This window comes from Salvelinus namaycush, chromosome 1, assembly GCF_016432855.1.
Source record: "Salvelinus namaycush isolate Seneca chromosome 1, SaNama_1.0, whole genome shotgun sequence".
NCBI lineage: Eukaryota > Metazoa > Chordata > Actinopteri > Salmoniformes > Salmonidae > Salvelinus > Salvelinus namaycush.
The window spans coordinates 43,784,787-43,798,753 of record NC_052307.1 but is presented as its reverse complement, the minus strand read 5'-3'; the positions used below and the strand labels follow the sequence as shown (position 1 = coordinate 43,798,753).

At 42.5% G+C, this 13,967-nt stretch overlaps 1 protein-coding gene across 1 annotated transcript in view; it reads left to right on the top strand.

The window, feature by feature from the left end:
- Positions 1 to 13,967, top strand: part of LOC120044357 (aminopeptidase O (putative)) — a 117,003-nt gene that overhangs the window by 36,862 nt on the left and 66,174 nt on the right. Inside the window, exon 6 of the mRNA XM_038988984.1 lies at positions 3,063 to 3,297. Coding sequence (XP_038844912.1) covers positions 3,063 to 3,297 — 235 coding nt within the window. The remainder of the gene's footprint in view (positions 1 to 3,062; positions 3,298 to 13,967) is intronic.

Below are 13,967 nucleotides of genomic sequence, written 5' to 3'. Positions count from 1 at the left end.
ACAGTGTGTGTGTGTGTGTGTGTGTGTGTGTGTGTGTGTGTTGTGTATCCTCTCCCTCTCCAGTGACAGATTGACTTCCTCTTCAATAAGTTGTGTGATATATCCTTTCCACCCTGTGTCTACACACACTGATTTCCCACATAATCCACTTAGCTTGCTCAATAATTGGGTTATGGAAAGGAAAATAAGGATTGTGTCTTTCAGTGTTTCTGAGTGCTTGTTCTTCTATCATAGAAAGTAGTCCCTCCTCATGAACCCTTGAAGCAGAACTCACGTTTAACATAGATATCATAGGTAGGACTGGGAGGTTTTCCTGCTCCCAAATAGTGCCCTTCTTTTGACCTAGGTCCATTGGGGCTCTGGTCAAAGTAGTGTATAGGGTGTCATTTGGGATGAACACATGGTCCTAACCGTAGCACAGAAATAGAATGGGGAATTCTGCTGATTCTAGGTCAGGGCTAGATCAATGTCATATGGTGGGTCACACCTTTTATAACTGGGTCAGGAAACATTTAGGTGTGTCCCAGGGATTACGATTGTAATCTGTCTACTGGTATGTTTGTTTTGAGGAGAACCGTGGTTTTCTAAGTCCTGAGTTTCCAGCAGGTGAACAGTAGAAGTGTATAGAGTTCTCGAGCGTCTGAATGGATCGCCGGGCCCCTGTTATATGAGCAGGGAAAGAGAAGCCTATTCATTTGCACCTCTCTGAAGCCTCTCCCATTCTTCTGCTGTTCTCTGTGTGAAAAATAGGCTGCCTCTCACGCACACCAGCCTCAGGCCCTCGGGGTAGGGTAGGGGTGTTATTTAAGATGGGAAGAAGTTGGTCCAGGAAAGGTTTGCAGCCGTGACCCTGGTTGACAGCCATGACAAATTAGACCATTTCTACCTCACTGTTCAAAAGGAGTCACATGATTTATGTCACAACTCTCAGATGAAGCTATTCTGTTGTCGGTATATCTTCTGTGTGCGTGTGCGTGTGTGTGTGTTGACAGAATGGTTATAGTAAGTGTATTGTGAACCCTGCATGAATTCTATTCAAATGCACACAATAACGCTTGCTATTCACCCATTTATTTCAATTGATTATTACATGGACTTGAATGTCTGTGGCACTCAATATTATGGTACACATCACCTAAGAAATGATATGGCGACACGGGTCAGTACACAGTAACAGCCTATGAAATACTTGCTACCTAAATGTCTTACAAGGGGCACCATACATTGATTTGTTATTGTATGGGAGAGCTAGGACTAACAGTAGACACACATATATATCAGATAACAGAACACTACACGAATGGGAGCTGTGCTGCAGCACGACCAAGGCTGTTTAGTGTTTGTTTTACTGTCATCGCGTGTAACCAGAGAAACTTTCCACACCCCTCATCAAACCTAACATTTACCGTTGATTGGGGGAAAAAGACAACTCTCTTAATGTGGGTTATTTTGTCAGCCATAAATAATGGTCTGAAGGGAAGAACGTCATCTAAATCAGAGCTCGGACTACTAACCCGGTCTCACATTTGTTAAGCATTACGCTGGAATGCAGGGGAGCTGCCTTCATAGAAACCACTGTCTGTTCTTCTCCCCTTTCCTCAACTCTGATTGGCTCAGAGCTTTGATGAGAGGTTCTTATTGGTGGGCAGTGTTGATAAGACTGTATCCAGTTTGCTGAGCAGTGTGTGTACACGGAGCTGTCTATTCCTAAAGGGACGTTTAAGGTATTCCTCTGGCAGAACAAACATCGCTGCGTTCCATTTCACCTGCATGGCTGAATGCATAGTGTATAGTGGTATGTACAACACACTCACACACACACGGACAAACCTAAAGGGTCACGTCAGGAATTCCTCAGGCGGAGCGTAAACATATCTGCGTCTCATATTATCTATATGATAAACGTGTATTTAAAGTGCAGAACACAGTATGCCTGAACCTATCTGAGGGTCATACTCGACAAACATGACTTAATCCACTTCGCCACACTGTATTCTTGGGGTGAAGAGGAGGGTCCTCTATGAATGCCTCCCAAATCTCAGAGCCCTATGGGCCCTGGTCAAAAGTAGTGCGCTGTAAAGGGAAACGAGAGCCACTTGGGACACGGCGTATAACTGCCTCCAAGCGACTGTAAAATCAAATGAAAAACATTGGATCTCCACCGTTTCCAGCAAAGTTGTTGGATCTGAAGTTTTTGGTTTATTTGCCTGCTAACCTTTTATTTGACTAGTTCAGTTGACTGGGAACACATTCTCATTTACAGCAATGACCTGAGAGTTTTCGCTTATGCAGTCAAGATAAGGTCGATGACGTGAAGCCTAAACCGAGGAAGACCAGAGTGCTTGGGTTCGTGGTAGGTGGTAGAGTGATGATACAGGCAAATGCTGGTTTAAATGTAATTAAAATGTACCTACACTCCGAAGAGGGCTGTAAAGCCGAGACGTCTATGTACGCTATCCCTAATACAGTAAAAAAAAAAAACATAGAATAATTAAGTAAGCTTTTAGCCACATATTTTTGAGTGCGAACCAATTAACCTCTTTGGTTTACCCAGACTGGATGATGACTGGAGTTTCTCTGCCAAACATGTTTCTGCAATGACATTATGGGTTATAAAGCAGAGGTGGAGACAGACAAGGAGAGGCTGTAGTCGAGGAGATGTCTCCCACATACAAACACATATGCAAGAAAACATACACACACACACACACACACACACAGTCGTCATGGCGTCGTTAGGGCTATGTCCTCCTCTGTAATCATAGGTTGGGTTCGTTCCTACCAATTGTTGATCTCTCTCCAGGGTAGCGGAGGTGTGTGTGTGTGTGTGTGTGTGTGTGTGTGTGTGTGTGTGTGTGTGTGTGTGTGTGTGTGTGTGTGTGTGTGTGTGTGTGCCCGGACGTGCATGCTAGGTTCGTGATTTTCAAGCATTCAGTGGGGGTTTCCTTGTTCTCTCTACATACATGATGTGTTTGCGCTTATACCTATCTTTTAGTTTCCTGCATGCCCGTGTTTATTCAGGTTTATTCATTCTTGCCTTTTCTCATCCCCCCCCCCCGCAGCCCCCACATCATATTCCTGTCACAGAGTGTGCTGTGTGGAGAGAGAGAGGGAGACGGAGAGAGAGAGGGAGTTGGAGGAGAGCGGGGCCTGTCTCTGTGTGGGTCTCGTCTGTGCCATGAGCTGTCCCACTCGTGGTTTGGCCTGGCCATCGGGGCCCGGGACTGGACAGAGGAGTGGATCAGTGAGGGCTTTGCCACCTACCTGGAGGACATCATCTGGGCCCGGGCACAGCAGGTACTAGACTATCAGCTCTACCTTGTCAAAACAGCTTCTGGACCAGACGGATGAGTTTACTCCCAGACACACACTGACCTAAGGTGTATGCGTTTCCCCCACCTCATGATTAAGGTTATGATTGGGGTAAAGTGAGCTGATCCTAGATCTGTGTTTAGGGGTAATGTCTACCCAGAGCCAGTCAAAGGGCAATAAGTGGATGGGTTGGACAGCTATGTGTTATTATGTTTGCTGCTATGGCAACCTGCAGATCAGTGAGGGCTTTGCTACATACTTTCAGGACCAACACGGGCCAGAGCACGGCAGGTATACTGGACTATACAGACCTATATAGAGGAGAGATGAGTCACAGCAGGATACTGGACAGCATCTTCAGACAGTGTGTGATCACTGATGTCTTGGAACAAGGCTTTGAGAGTTTGAGGTTGGCGTTTTCGTCACACACAAAAAGAGCACAGATCTGTGCAAAACATACCGTTAAACTCATTACAGTCCGAAGCACAATTACATTTGAAGCCTTTCGTCAAAAGATGCGTGTTTATAAGGGGAATAATATTTCACCCGAGTCTTGTAATCTGCGTGATGAAGGGGATGTACACGATCAACCGCAAGTCGCGGTATTTGGAACTGGCATAGAATAATGCCTTTTCCATTCCTTTGAAGTATTAGGGTTATTCTGCTCACTGCCATTTGCTGGTGCAAAATGCCGCCCCGAATCTCCAAGGCATCACTTGAAAGGTGCAACGGATGAAAAGAAAAGAGAGGAAAGAAGAGAAAAGGGATGAAGTGGATTAGGGCTGACCCCATTTAGTCGACTGGTCCGTTGTTTGGTTGATAGGCTGTTGGTCGACCGAGATTTCTGTAATCGAGCAGTGGCAAAAAAGAAATACAAAAAAATGAATAGAGGACAAGACACCTGTCTGATTTGCGCCTTTCTCAGTGGACTAATCCATTGTGGAGGCCGTGGGGATGGCACAGTCCATCAACTAAGTCATGTGCTGCTGAAATTGTATATGGTTAAGGACAATGGTGCAACACGCGGTCGCTGTCCGCGGTTCTGAAGCAACCGTGTGCTGTTGATTTGGCATCTTTTCCTAGACCATGTTGCTATGTGCATAATAGCAAAGTCAACCAGCACATTGGTGTTGAGAACAATGCGGCGGAGGCAGCAGCGGAGTTAGGAGACGAGAAAACAGCCCTTGCCTTAATTGTCTAAGGAAGGTGAGGAGAGAGGACACCCCAACTTATTTAGGTCTATAATCAATAGCCTGCCTGTTAAATGTGGCTGGCTTTATAAATCATCCGTATGTATCTACAGAAATAAGACAGACCCTGCTTCTGTTGCCTGTTTGAGTGTTTGTTTAATAGCCTCACGCAACACAACATGTCGGATAATCTTTGCTATGCTGTAATAAAACCCTTTATGGTATAACTTACAATGTATTTAGTGTTGTTTACACTGTTCCAAATTGTCTCAAAAATAATATGTATCATAATCATTTTTCTTGATCTCCTTCTTATTGTTATTATTGCTATTTGTATTATGATCATCATTATAATAATAAGTAATGTCATTATCATTAGTAGGCTTATTATAGCAGTGGTATAACCACCATTGAGCTGCAGGCCTAAGAGCACATCCTGTTTAGTCTTAATATCATAACTTAATTAGGCCTATATTGCAATACTTATATACAGTTTAAGCCGGAAGTTTACATACACCTTAGCCAAATACATTTAAACTCAGTTTTTCACCACTCCTGACATTTAATCCTAGTAAAAATTCCCTTCTTAGGTCAGGTAGGATCACCACTTTATTTTAAGAATGTGAAATGTCAGAATAATAGTAGAGAGAATGATTTATTTCAGCTTTTATTTCTTTCATCACATCCCCAGTGGGTCAGAAGTTTACATACACTCCGTTAGTTTTTGGTAGCATTGCCTTTAAATTGTTTAACTTGGGTCAAACGTTTCGGGTAGCCTTCCACAAGCTTACCACAATAAGTTGGGTGAATTTTGGCCCATTTCTCCTGACAGAGCTGGTGTAACTGAGTCAGGTTTGTAGGCCTCCTTGCTCGCACACGCTTTTTCAGTTCTGCCCACAAATTTTCTATAGGATTGAGGCCAGGGATTTGTGATGGCCACTCCAATACCTTGACTTTTTGTCCTTAAACCATTTTGCCACAACTTTGGAAGTATGCTTGGGGTCATTGTCCATTTGGAAGACCCATTTGCGACCAAGCTTTAACATCCTGACTGATGTCTTGAGATGTTGCTTCAATATATCCACATAATTTTACCCCCCTCATGATGCCATCTATTTTGTGAAGAGCACCAGTCCCTCCTGCTGCAAAGCACCCCCACACATGATGCTGCCACCCCCGTGCTTCACGGTTGGGATGGTGTTCTTCGGCTTGCAAGCATCCCTCTTTTTCCTCCAATCATAACGATGGTCATTATGGCCAAACAGTTCTATTTTTGTTTCATCAGACCAGAGGACATTTCTCCAAAAAGTATGCTCTTTGTCCCCATGTGTAGTTGCAAACCGTAGTCTGGCTTTTTTATGGCGGTTTTGGAGCAGTGGCTTCTTTCTTGCTGAGCGGCATTTAAGGTTATGTCGATATAGGACTCGTTTTACTGTGGATATAGATACTTTTGTACCTGTTTCCTCCAGCATCTTCACAAGGTCCTTTGCTGTTGTTCTGGGATTGATTTGCACTTTTCGCACCAAAGTACCTTCATCTGTAGGAGACAGAACGCGTCTCCTTCCTGAGCGGTATGACGGCTGCGTGGTCCCATGGTGTTTATACTTGCGTACTATTGTTTGGACAGATGAACGTGGTACCTTCAGGCATTTGGAAATTGCTCCCAAGGATGAACCAGACTTGTGGAGGTCTACAATTATTTTTCTGAGGTCTTGATTTCTTTTGATTTTCCCATGATGTCAAGCAAAGAGGCACTGAGTTTGAAGGTAGGCCTTGAAATACATCCACAGGTACACCTCCAATTGACTCAAATGATGTCAATTAGCCTATCAGAAGCTTCTAAAGCCATGACATCATTTTCTGAAATGTTCCAAGCTGTTTAAAGGCACAGTCAACTTAGTGTATGTAAACTTCTGACCCACTGGAATTGTGATACAGTGAATTCTAAGTGAAATAATCTGTCTGTAAACAATTGTTGGAAAAATTACTTGTGTCATGCACAAAGTAGATGTCCTAACCGACTTGCCAAAACTATAGTTTGTTATCAAGAAATTTGCGGAGTGGTTCTTAAGCCTAGGCGTCCCGCTAGCGGGACATCTTCCGGTGAAACTGGTGGGCGCGCAATTCAAATAAATAATCATAAAAATTATGGATATTAAACATTTAGGTACATATTTGTGTCTTATATCGGTTGAAAGCTTAAGGTCTTGTTAATCTAACTGCACTGTCCGATTTACAGTAGCTATTACAGCGAAAACATGCCATGCGATTGTTTGAGGACGGCGCCTCACATCAAAATATTTTTCCACCGTCACAGGTTTCATAAATTCACAAATAGCGATTAACTTCCCTGCGCTACGGATCCCTTTTACGGGATCATTTTCCTAAACAACCGCTAGAATTGCAGGGCGCCAAATGCAAAAATATGACTAAAAATATTTATAATCATGCAATCACAAGTGAAATATACCAAAACACAGCTTAGCTTGTTGTTAATCCACCTATCGTGTCAGATTTTGAAAATATACTTTACAGCGAAAGAAATCCAAGCTTTTGTGAGTGTAGCAATCAATGCTACAACAGCTAGCCCCAAATTAGCATGGTCACAAAAGTCAGAAAAGCAATAAAATGAATCGCTTACCTTTGATAATCTTCGGATGTTTGCACTCACGAGACTCCCAGTTACACAACAAATGTTATTTTTGTTCGATAAATATTACTTTTATCACACAAAAAAACGCCATTTGGGTTGCGCGTTATGTTCAGAAAACCAAAGCCTTGTTCCGTTCGACAAATTCCAAAAAGTATCCGTAATGGTCGTAGAAACATGTCAAATGTTTTTTATAATCAATCCTCAGGTTGTTTTTAACAAACATAATCGATAATATTTCAACCGGACCATAACCTATTCATTAAGAGACAAAAGGAAAATGGAGAGCTCCTCTCGCGCGCGCAGGAACTATTTGGAGGACACCTGACTAGTTTTGAAAAATCTCGTTCATTTATCAAAATAAAAGCCTGAAACTATGTCTAAAGCCTGGTCACAGCCTGAGGAAGCCATTGGAAAAGGAATCTGTTTGATACCCCTTTAAATGGAAGAAAGACGGTCCAGGAAACACAGATTAAAAAATAAATAATAATATAACTGCCGGGTTATATTTTCTCAGGTTTTCATCTGCAGAATACGTTTTGTTATACTCACAGACAATATTTTGACAGTTTTGGAAACTTTGGAGTGTTTTCTATCCTAATCTGTAAATTATATGCATATTCTACGATCTGGGCCAGAGAAAATGTCCGTTTACCTTGGGAACGTTAATTTAAGAAAATAAAGAAATCTGACCCCTAGCGTCTTTAAATATTCACTTACTTTTTGAAAATCTTCCTCTGATTTGTCATCCAAAGGGTCCCAGCTATAACATGTAGTGTCGTTTTGTTAGATAAAATCCTTCTTTATATCCCAAAAAGTCAGTTTAGTTGGCGCCATCGATTTGAGTAATCCACTAGTTCAACATGCAGAGAAAGGAATCCGAAAATCTACCCCTAAAATTTGTTTCAACAAGTCAAAATAGATTTCTATTTACTCCTCAGATACCCTAAAATGTAATCAAACTATAATATTTTTCACGGAAAGAAGTATGTTCAATAGGAAACCGATTTTAGCAGGTGCGTCCTGTCTTCATTGCGCGCGCAAACACGAATTGTGTCCCCAAGACTGTGTCCCCGTACTAAAATTGATATTTCTTATTCATTTTGGAAGTTACAAGCCTGAAACCTTTAACATAGACTGCTGACACACTGTGGGAAGCCATAGGAATTGCATCCAGGGAGCTAATTTTCAGTATGCCCTTATACTTGCCATTGTAAGAGGATGGTCTCTCTCTCAAAAAAAATCTTCTTTGGATTTTTTCCTACCATATCTATTGTATTATATTCTCCTACATTTTTTAAACAATTCTACAAACTTCAAAGTGTCTTCTTTCCAATGGTACCAATTATATGCATACCCTGGCTTCAGGGCCTGAGCAACAGGCAGTTAACTTTGGGCATGTCATTCAGGCGGAAATTGAGAAAAAAGGAGCCCTAATTAATGACTCCAACCTCAGTGTATGTAAATTTCCGACTTCAACTGTAGGCTACTGTATCGATCAATCATTCATTTGTTCATCACACAGCATAGAGTCATTCATGATTTGAAATGCAATCAAGCATTTGTTATAAAAATAAAATAACAAAGCGACCCTTGAATAATTAGCGTAAACAATAAATAAACCATTCCATTTCGACAATTGCATTTCTGAATGCATGCGACTGTTTTTAGTATTTTCTGAAATAAAGGCTTTACAACAGACTCTCTGGTACGCTTTTAATTTATTTTGTGTTGTTTACATTGTTCCAAATGGTCAGGAAAACTATATTATAATCTAACAGCACCTGTTTGGCACACATAATATGCACACCGCGCTTGCTCCTTACCTTCGTTTCTTGATCTCCAATATTTTCCACAATTAGTCAAATTTATTCCACACATCTGACTTCCCCTTTACCTCCTGAGCAACCAGTAAACATTCCCCCGTTTTGAGTTTATTTGTCACGTCATCTGCATCTATTTTGCTGTCACATGTGTTACGGTGTTCAGAGTTTGTTATAAACAATTTATTGGTAATGTTTATCCTAAACAAATGAGGGATTTCGGTAACAAAACTTTTAGGTCAGAAATGGCTGTAATTATGTTGCAGCTTCAGCAACACGGACAGCGTGTTCAACACTGTTGATGATCTGTGGTGGTCGCTGCAGCAGGGAGGAGAGAGAGAGACAATGGGTGCTAGTCACACAGTCACTCACTGTAATTTGTTTTTACACAGCGCAGCAAGTCTGAGCCTGGCTCGGTCATTTGTATGTCTTAATTATTTCCTCAAACAGAGAGCTTAAAAACCTGTTAGGGCTGCAAGCCCGAGGTCGGTACACTTATGACAACACCCAGCTCAAGTGCAGGGCGCGAAATTCAAAATCTATTTTTTTTAAATATTTAACTTTCACACATTAACAAGTCCAATACAGCATTTGAAAGATAAACATCTTGTGAATCCAGCCAACATGTCCGATTTTTAAAATGTTTTACAGCGAAAACACCACGTATATTTATGTTAGTTCACCACCAAATACAAAAGAGGACAGACATTTTTCACAGCACAGGTAGCATGCAGGTAGCAAGCACAAAGCCAACCTAACTAACCTAGAACCAACCAAACTAACCTAGAAACAACTTCCTCAGATGACAGTCCTATAACATGTTACACAATAAATCTATGTTTTGTTCGAAAAATGTGCATATTTGAGCTATAAATCAGTTTTACGTTACTGCTACCATCATAGCTACAGTCAGAAATAGCACGGGAGTAGCCAGAGTAAATACAGACACCAACGTCAACTACCTAATTACTCATCATAAAACATTTCAGAAAAATATATGGTGTATAGCAAATGAAAGACAAAGATCTTGTGAATACAGCCAATATTTCCGATTTTTAAAATGTTTTACAGCGAAAACACCACGTATATTTATGTTAGTTCACCACCAAATACAAAAGAGGACAGACATTTTTCACAGCACAGGTAGCATGCAGGTAGCATGCACAAAGCCAACCTAACTAACCTAGAACCAACCAAACTAACCTAGAAACAACTTCCTCAGATGACAGTCCTATAACATGTTACACAATAAATCTATGTTTTGTTCGAAAAATTTGCATATTTGAGCTATAAATCAGTTTTACATTACTGCTACCATCATAGCTACCATCATAGCTACAGTCAGAAATAGCACGGGAGTAGCCAGAGTAAATACAGACACCAACGTCAACTACCTAATTACTCATCATAAAACATTTCAGAAAAATATATGGTGTATAGAAAATGAAAGACAAAGATCTTGTGAATAGAGCCAATATTTCCAATTTTTTAAGTGTTTTACAGCGAAAACACAATATAGCGTTATATTAGCTTACTGCAATAGCTAACACACAACAGCATTGATTCCAAGTAATCGGTAGCGATAGCACAGTTCGACAGATATATGAAATAGCATCCCAAATTGGGTCCTTATCTTTGTTGATCTTCCATCAGAATGTTGTACAAGGGGTCCTTTGTCCAGAACCGTCTTTGTTTGGATCCAGAACGAACTCTTTCCCTCTTGAATTAGCAAGCACACTGGCCATGCGGCGCTAACCTCTCCTTCTTGATCAAATTCATACAACGCATCACGCCTAAAGTCCCGAATAAATTTCAATAATATAATTAAACTATATTGAAAAAACATACTTTAGGATGATATTGTGACATGTATCAAATAAAATCTAAGCCGGAGATCATATTCACCCATAACGACGGTTTTCCAGAAGGCGATTCCAGGTCCAACTTCGCGCCTTCGAAAAAAAAAATAATGGCGGACCTCTCATTCCAAGAGGATGTATTCAATCCCAGAACAAGATAATCAACTCATTTCTGCTCTCACTTCCGCTTGACACCCAGGGGAAGGTGTATGACGTGTTTCTATAGTCCCAAGTGACATGCCCTTTTATAGACAAGCTCTTGAACAAAGACCTCGCTTTTGGAAATCTCACTTCCGGATAGGAAATGGGCTGCAGAAAGAGTTCTGGTTCACTTAGAGAAATAATTCCAACGGTTTAAGAAACTAGAGAGTGTTTTCTATCCAATAATAATAATAATATGCATATTGTACTAGCAAGAATTGAGTACGAGGCCGTTTGAAATGGCCACCTCTTTCCAGGTTACTCAATACTGCCCCTTCAGCCATAACAGGTTAAAGCATCAGACAATCTCGGTGCATATAGTTGCATATAGGATGTGTCTATATATGGAAAAATACACATTTTAAAATGTTGACCAATCGATTGGTTGAAAGAACAGATGACTCTCGGTCGACCAAGATTTTCTTTAGTCCGGAACAGCCCTAAAGTGGATTGTTTTCAAGTACACACTCTTTTTTCCTCGCCATATACAATTACCCAACGTTGTTCTTCTCGTGTTTGTATCATCCAGAGCCATATACTATATACAGAGTAGTTTGGTAAAGTGATGGTTTCCGGCGCCGACAGAGATGGCCGCCTCGCTTCGCGTTCCTAGGAAACTATGCGGTATTTAGTTTTTTTATGTGTTATTCCTTACATTGTTACCCCAGGAATTCTTAGGTTTTATTACATACAGTCGGGAGGAACTATTGGATATAAGAGCAACGTCAACTCACCAACATTACGACCAGGAATACGACCTTCCCAAAGCGGATCCTCTGTTTGGTCCACCACCCAGGACAATGGATCGGATCCCAGCCGGCGACCCAAAACAACGGTGCCGCAGAAGGGGCAGACGGAGCGGTCTTCTGGTCAGGCTCCGTAGACGGGCACATCGCGCACCACTCCCAAGCATACTACTCGCCAATGTCCAGTCTCTTGACAACAAGGTAGACGAAATCCGAGCAAGGTTTGCCTTTCAGAGATTGTAACGTTCTTTGTTTCACGGAAACATGGCTCACTCGGGATACGTCATCAGAGTCGGTACAGCCACTTGGCTTCTTCACGCATCGCGCCGACAGAAACAAACATCTCTCTGGTAAGAAGAAGGGCGGGGGTGTATGCCTTATGATTAACGAGACGTGGTGTGATCATAACAACATACAGGAACTCAAGTCCTTTTGTTCACCTGACTTAGAATTCCTTACAATCAAATGCCGACCGCATTATCTACCAAGAGAATTCCCTTCGATCATAATCACAGTAGTGTATATCCCCCCCAAGCAGACACATTGACGGCCCTGAAAGAACTTCATTTGACTCTATGTAAACTGGAAACCACATTTCCTGAGGATTTTAACAAGGCTAATCTGAAAACAAGGCTCCCAAAATTCTATCAGCATATCGAATGCGCAACCCGGTCTGGCAAAACCCTGGATCATTGTTATTCTAACTTCCGCCTCGCATATAAAGCCCTCCCCCGCCCTCCTTTCGGAAAATCTGACCACGACTCCATTTTGTTGCTCCCAGCCTATAGACAGAAACTAAAACAGGAAGCGCCCGTGCTCAGGACTGTTCAACGCTGATCCGACCAATCGGATTCCACGCTTCAAGATTGCTTCGATCACATGGACTGGGATATGTTCCGCATAGCGTCGGACAATAACATTGATGAATACGCTGATTCGGTGAGCGAGTTTATTAGCAAGTGCATCGGTGATGCAGCGTCTATTAAAACATTCCCCAACCAGAAACCGTGGATTGATGGCAGCATTCGTGCAAAACTGAAAGCGCGAACCACTGCTTTTAATCAGGGCAAGGTGACCGGAAACATGACCGAATACAAACAGTGTAGCTATTCCCTCCGCAAGGCAATCAAACAAGCTATAGAGACAAAGTAGAGTCGCAATTCAACGGCTCAGACACGAGAGGTATGTGGCAGGGTCACGGACTACAAAAGAATAACCAGCCCCGTCGCGGACCACGATGTCTTGCTCCCAGACAAACTAAACAACTTCTTTGCTCGCTTTGAGGACAATACAGTGCCACTGACACGGCCCGCTACCAAAATCTGCGGGCTCTCCTTCACTGCAGCCGACGTGAGTAAAACATTTAAACGTGTCAACCCTCGCAAGGCTGCCGGCCCAGACGGCATCCCCACCCGCGTCCTCAGAGCATGCGCAGACCAGCTGGCTGGTGTGTTTACGGACATATTCAATCAATCCTTATCCCAGTCTGCTGTTCTCACATGCTTCAAGAGGGCCACCATTGTTCCTGTTCCCAAGAAAGCGAAGGTAACTGAGCTAAATTACTATCGCCCCATAGCACTCACTTCCATCCTCATGAAGTGCTTTGAGAGACTAGTCAAGGACCATATCACCTCCACCCTACCTGACACCCTAGGCCCACTCCAATTTGCTTACCGCCCCAATAGGTCAACAGACGACGCAATCGCAATGACACTGCACACTGCCCTAACCCATCTGGACAAGAGGAATACCTATGTAAGAATGCTGTTCATCGACTACAGCTCAGCATTTAACACCATAGTACCCTCCAAACTCGTCATTAAGCTCGAGACCCTGGGTCTCGACCCCGCCCTGTGCAACTGGGTCCTGGACTTCCTGACGGGCCGCCCCCAGGTGGTGAGGGTAGGTAACAACATCTCCACCCTGCTGATCCTCAACACTGGGGCCCCACAAGGTTGCGTTCTCAGCCCTCTCCTGTACTCCCTGTTCACCCATGACTGCGTGGCCATGCATGCCTCCAACTCAATCATCAATATTTCAGACGACACTACAGTGGTAGGCTTGATTACCAACAACGACGAGACTGCATACAGGGAGGAGGTGAGGGCCCTCGGAGTGTGGTGTCAGGAAAATAACCTCACACTCAATGTCAACAAAACAAAGGAGATTATCGTGGACTTCAGGAA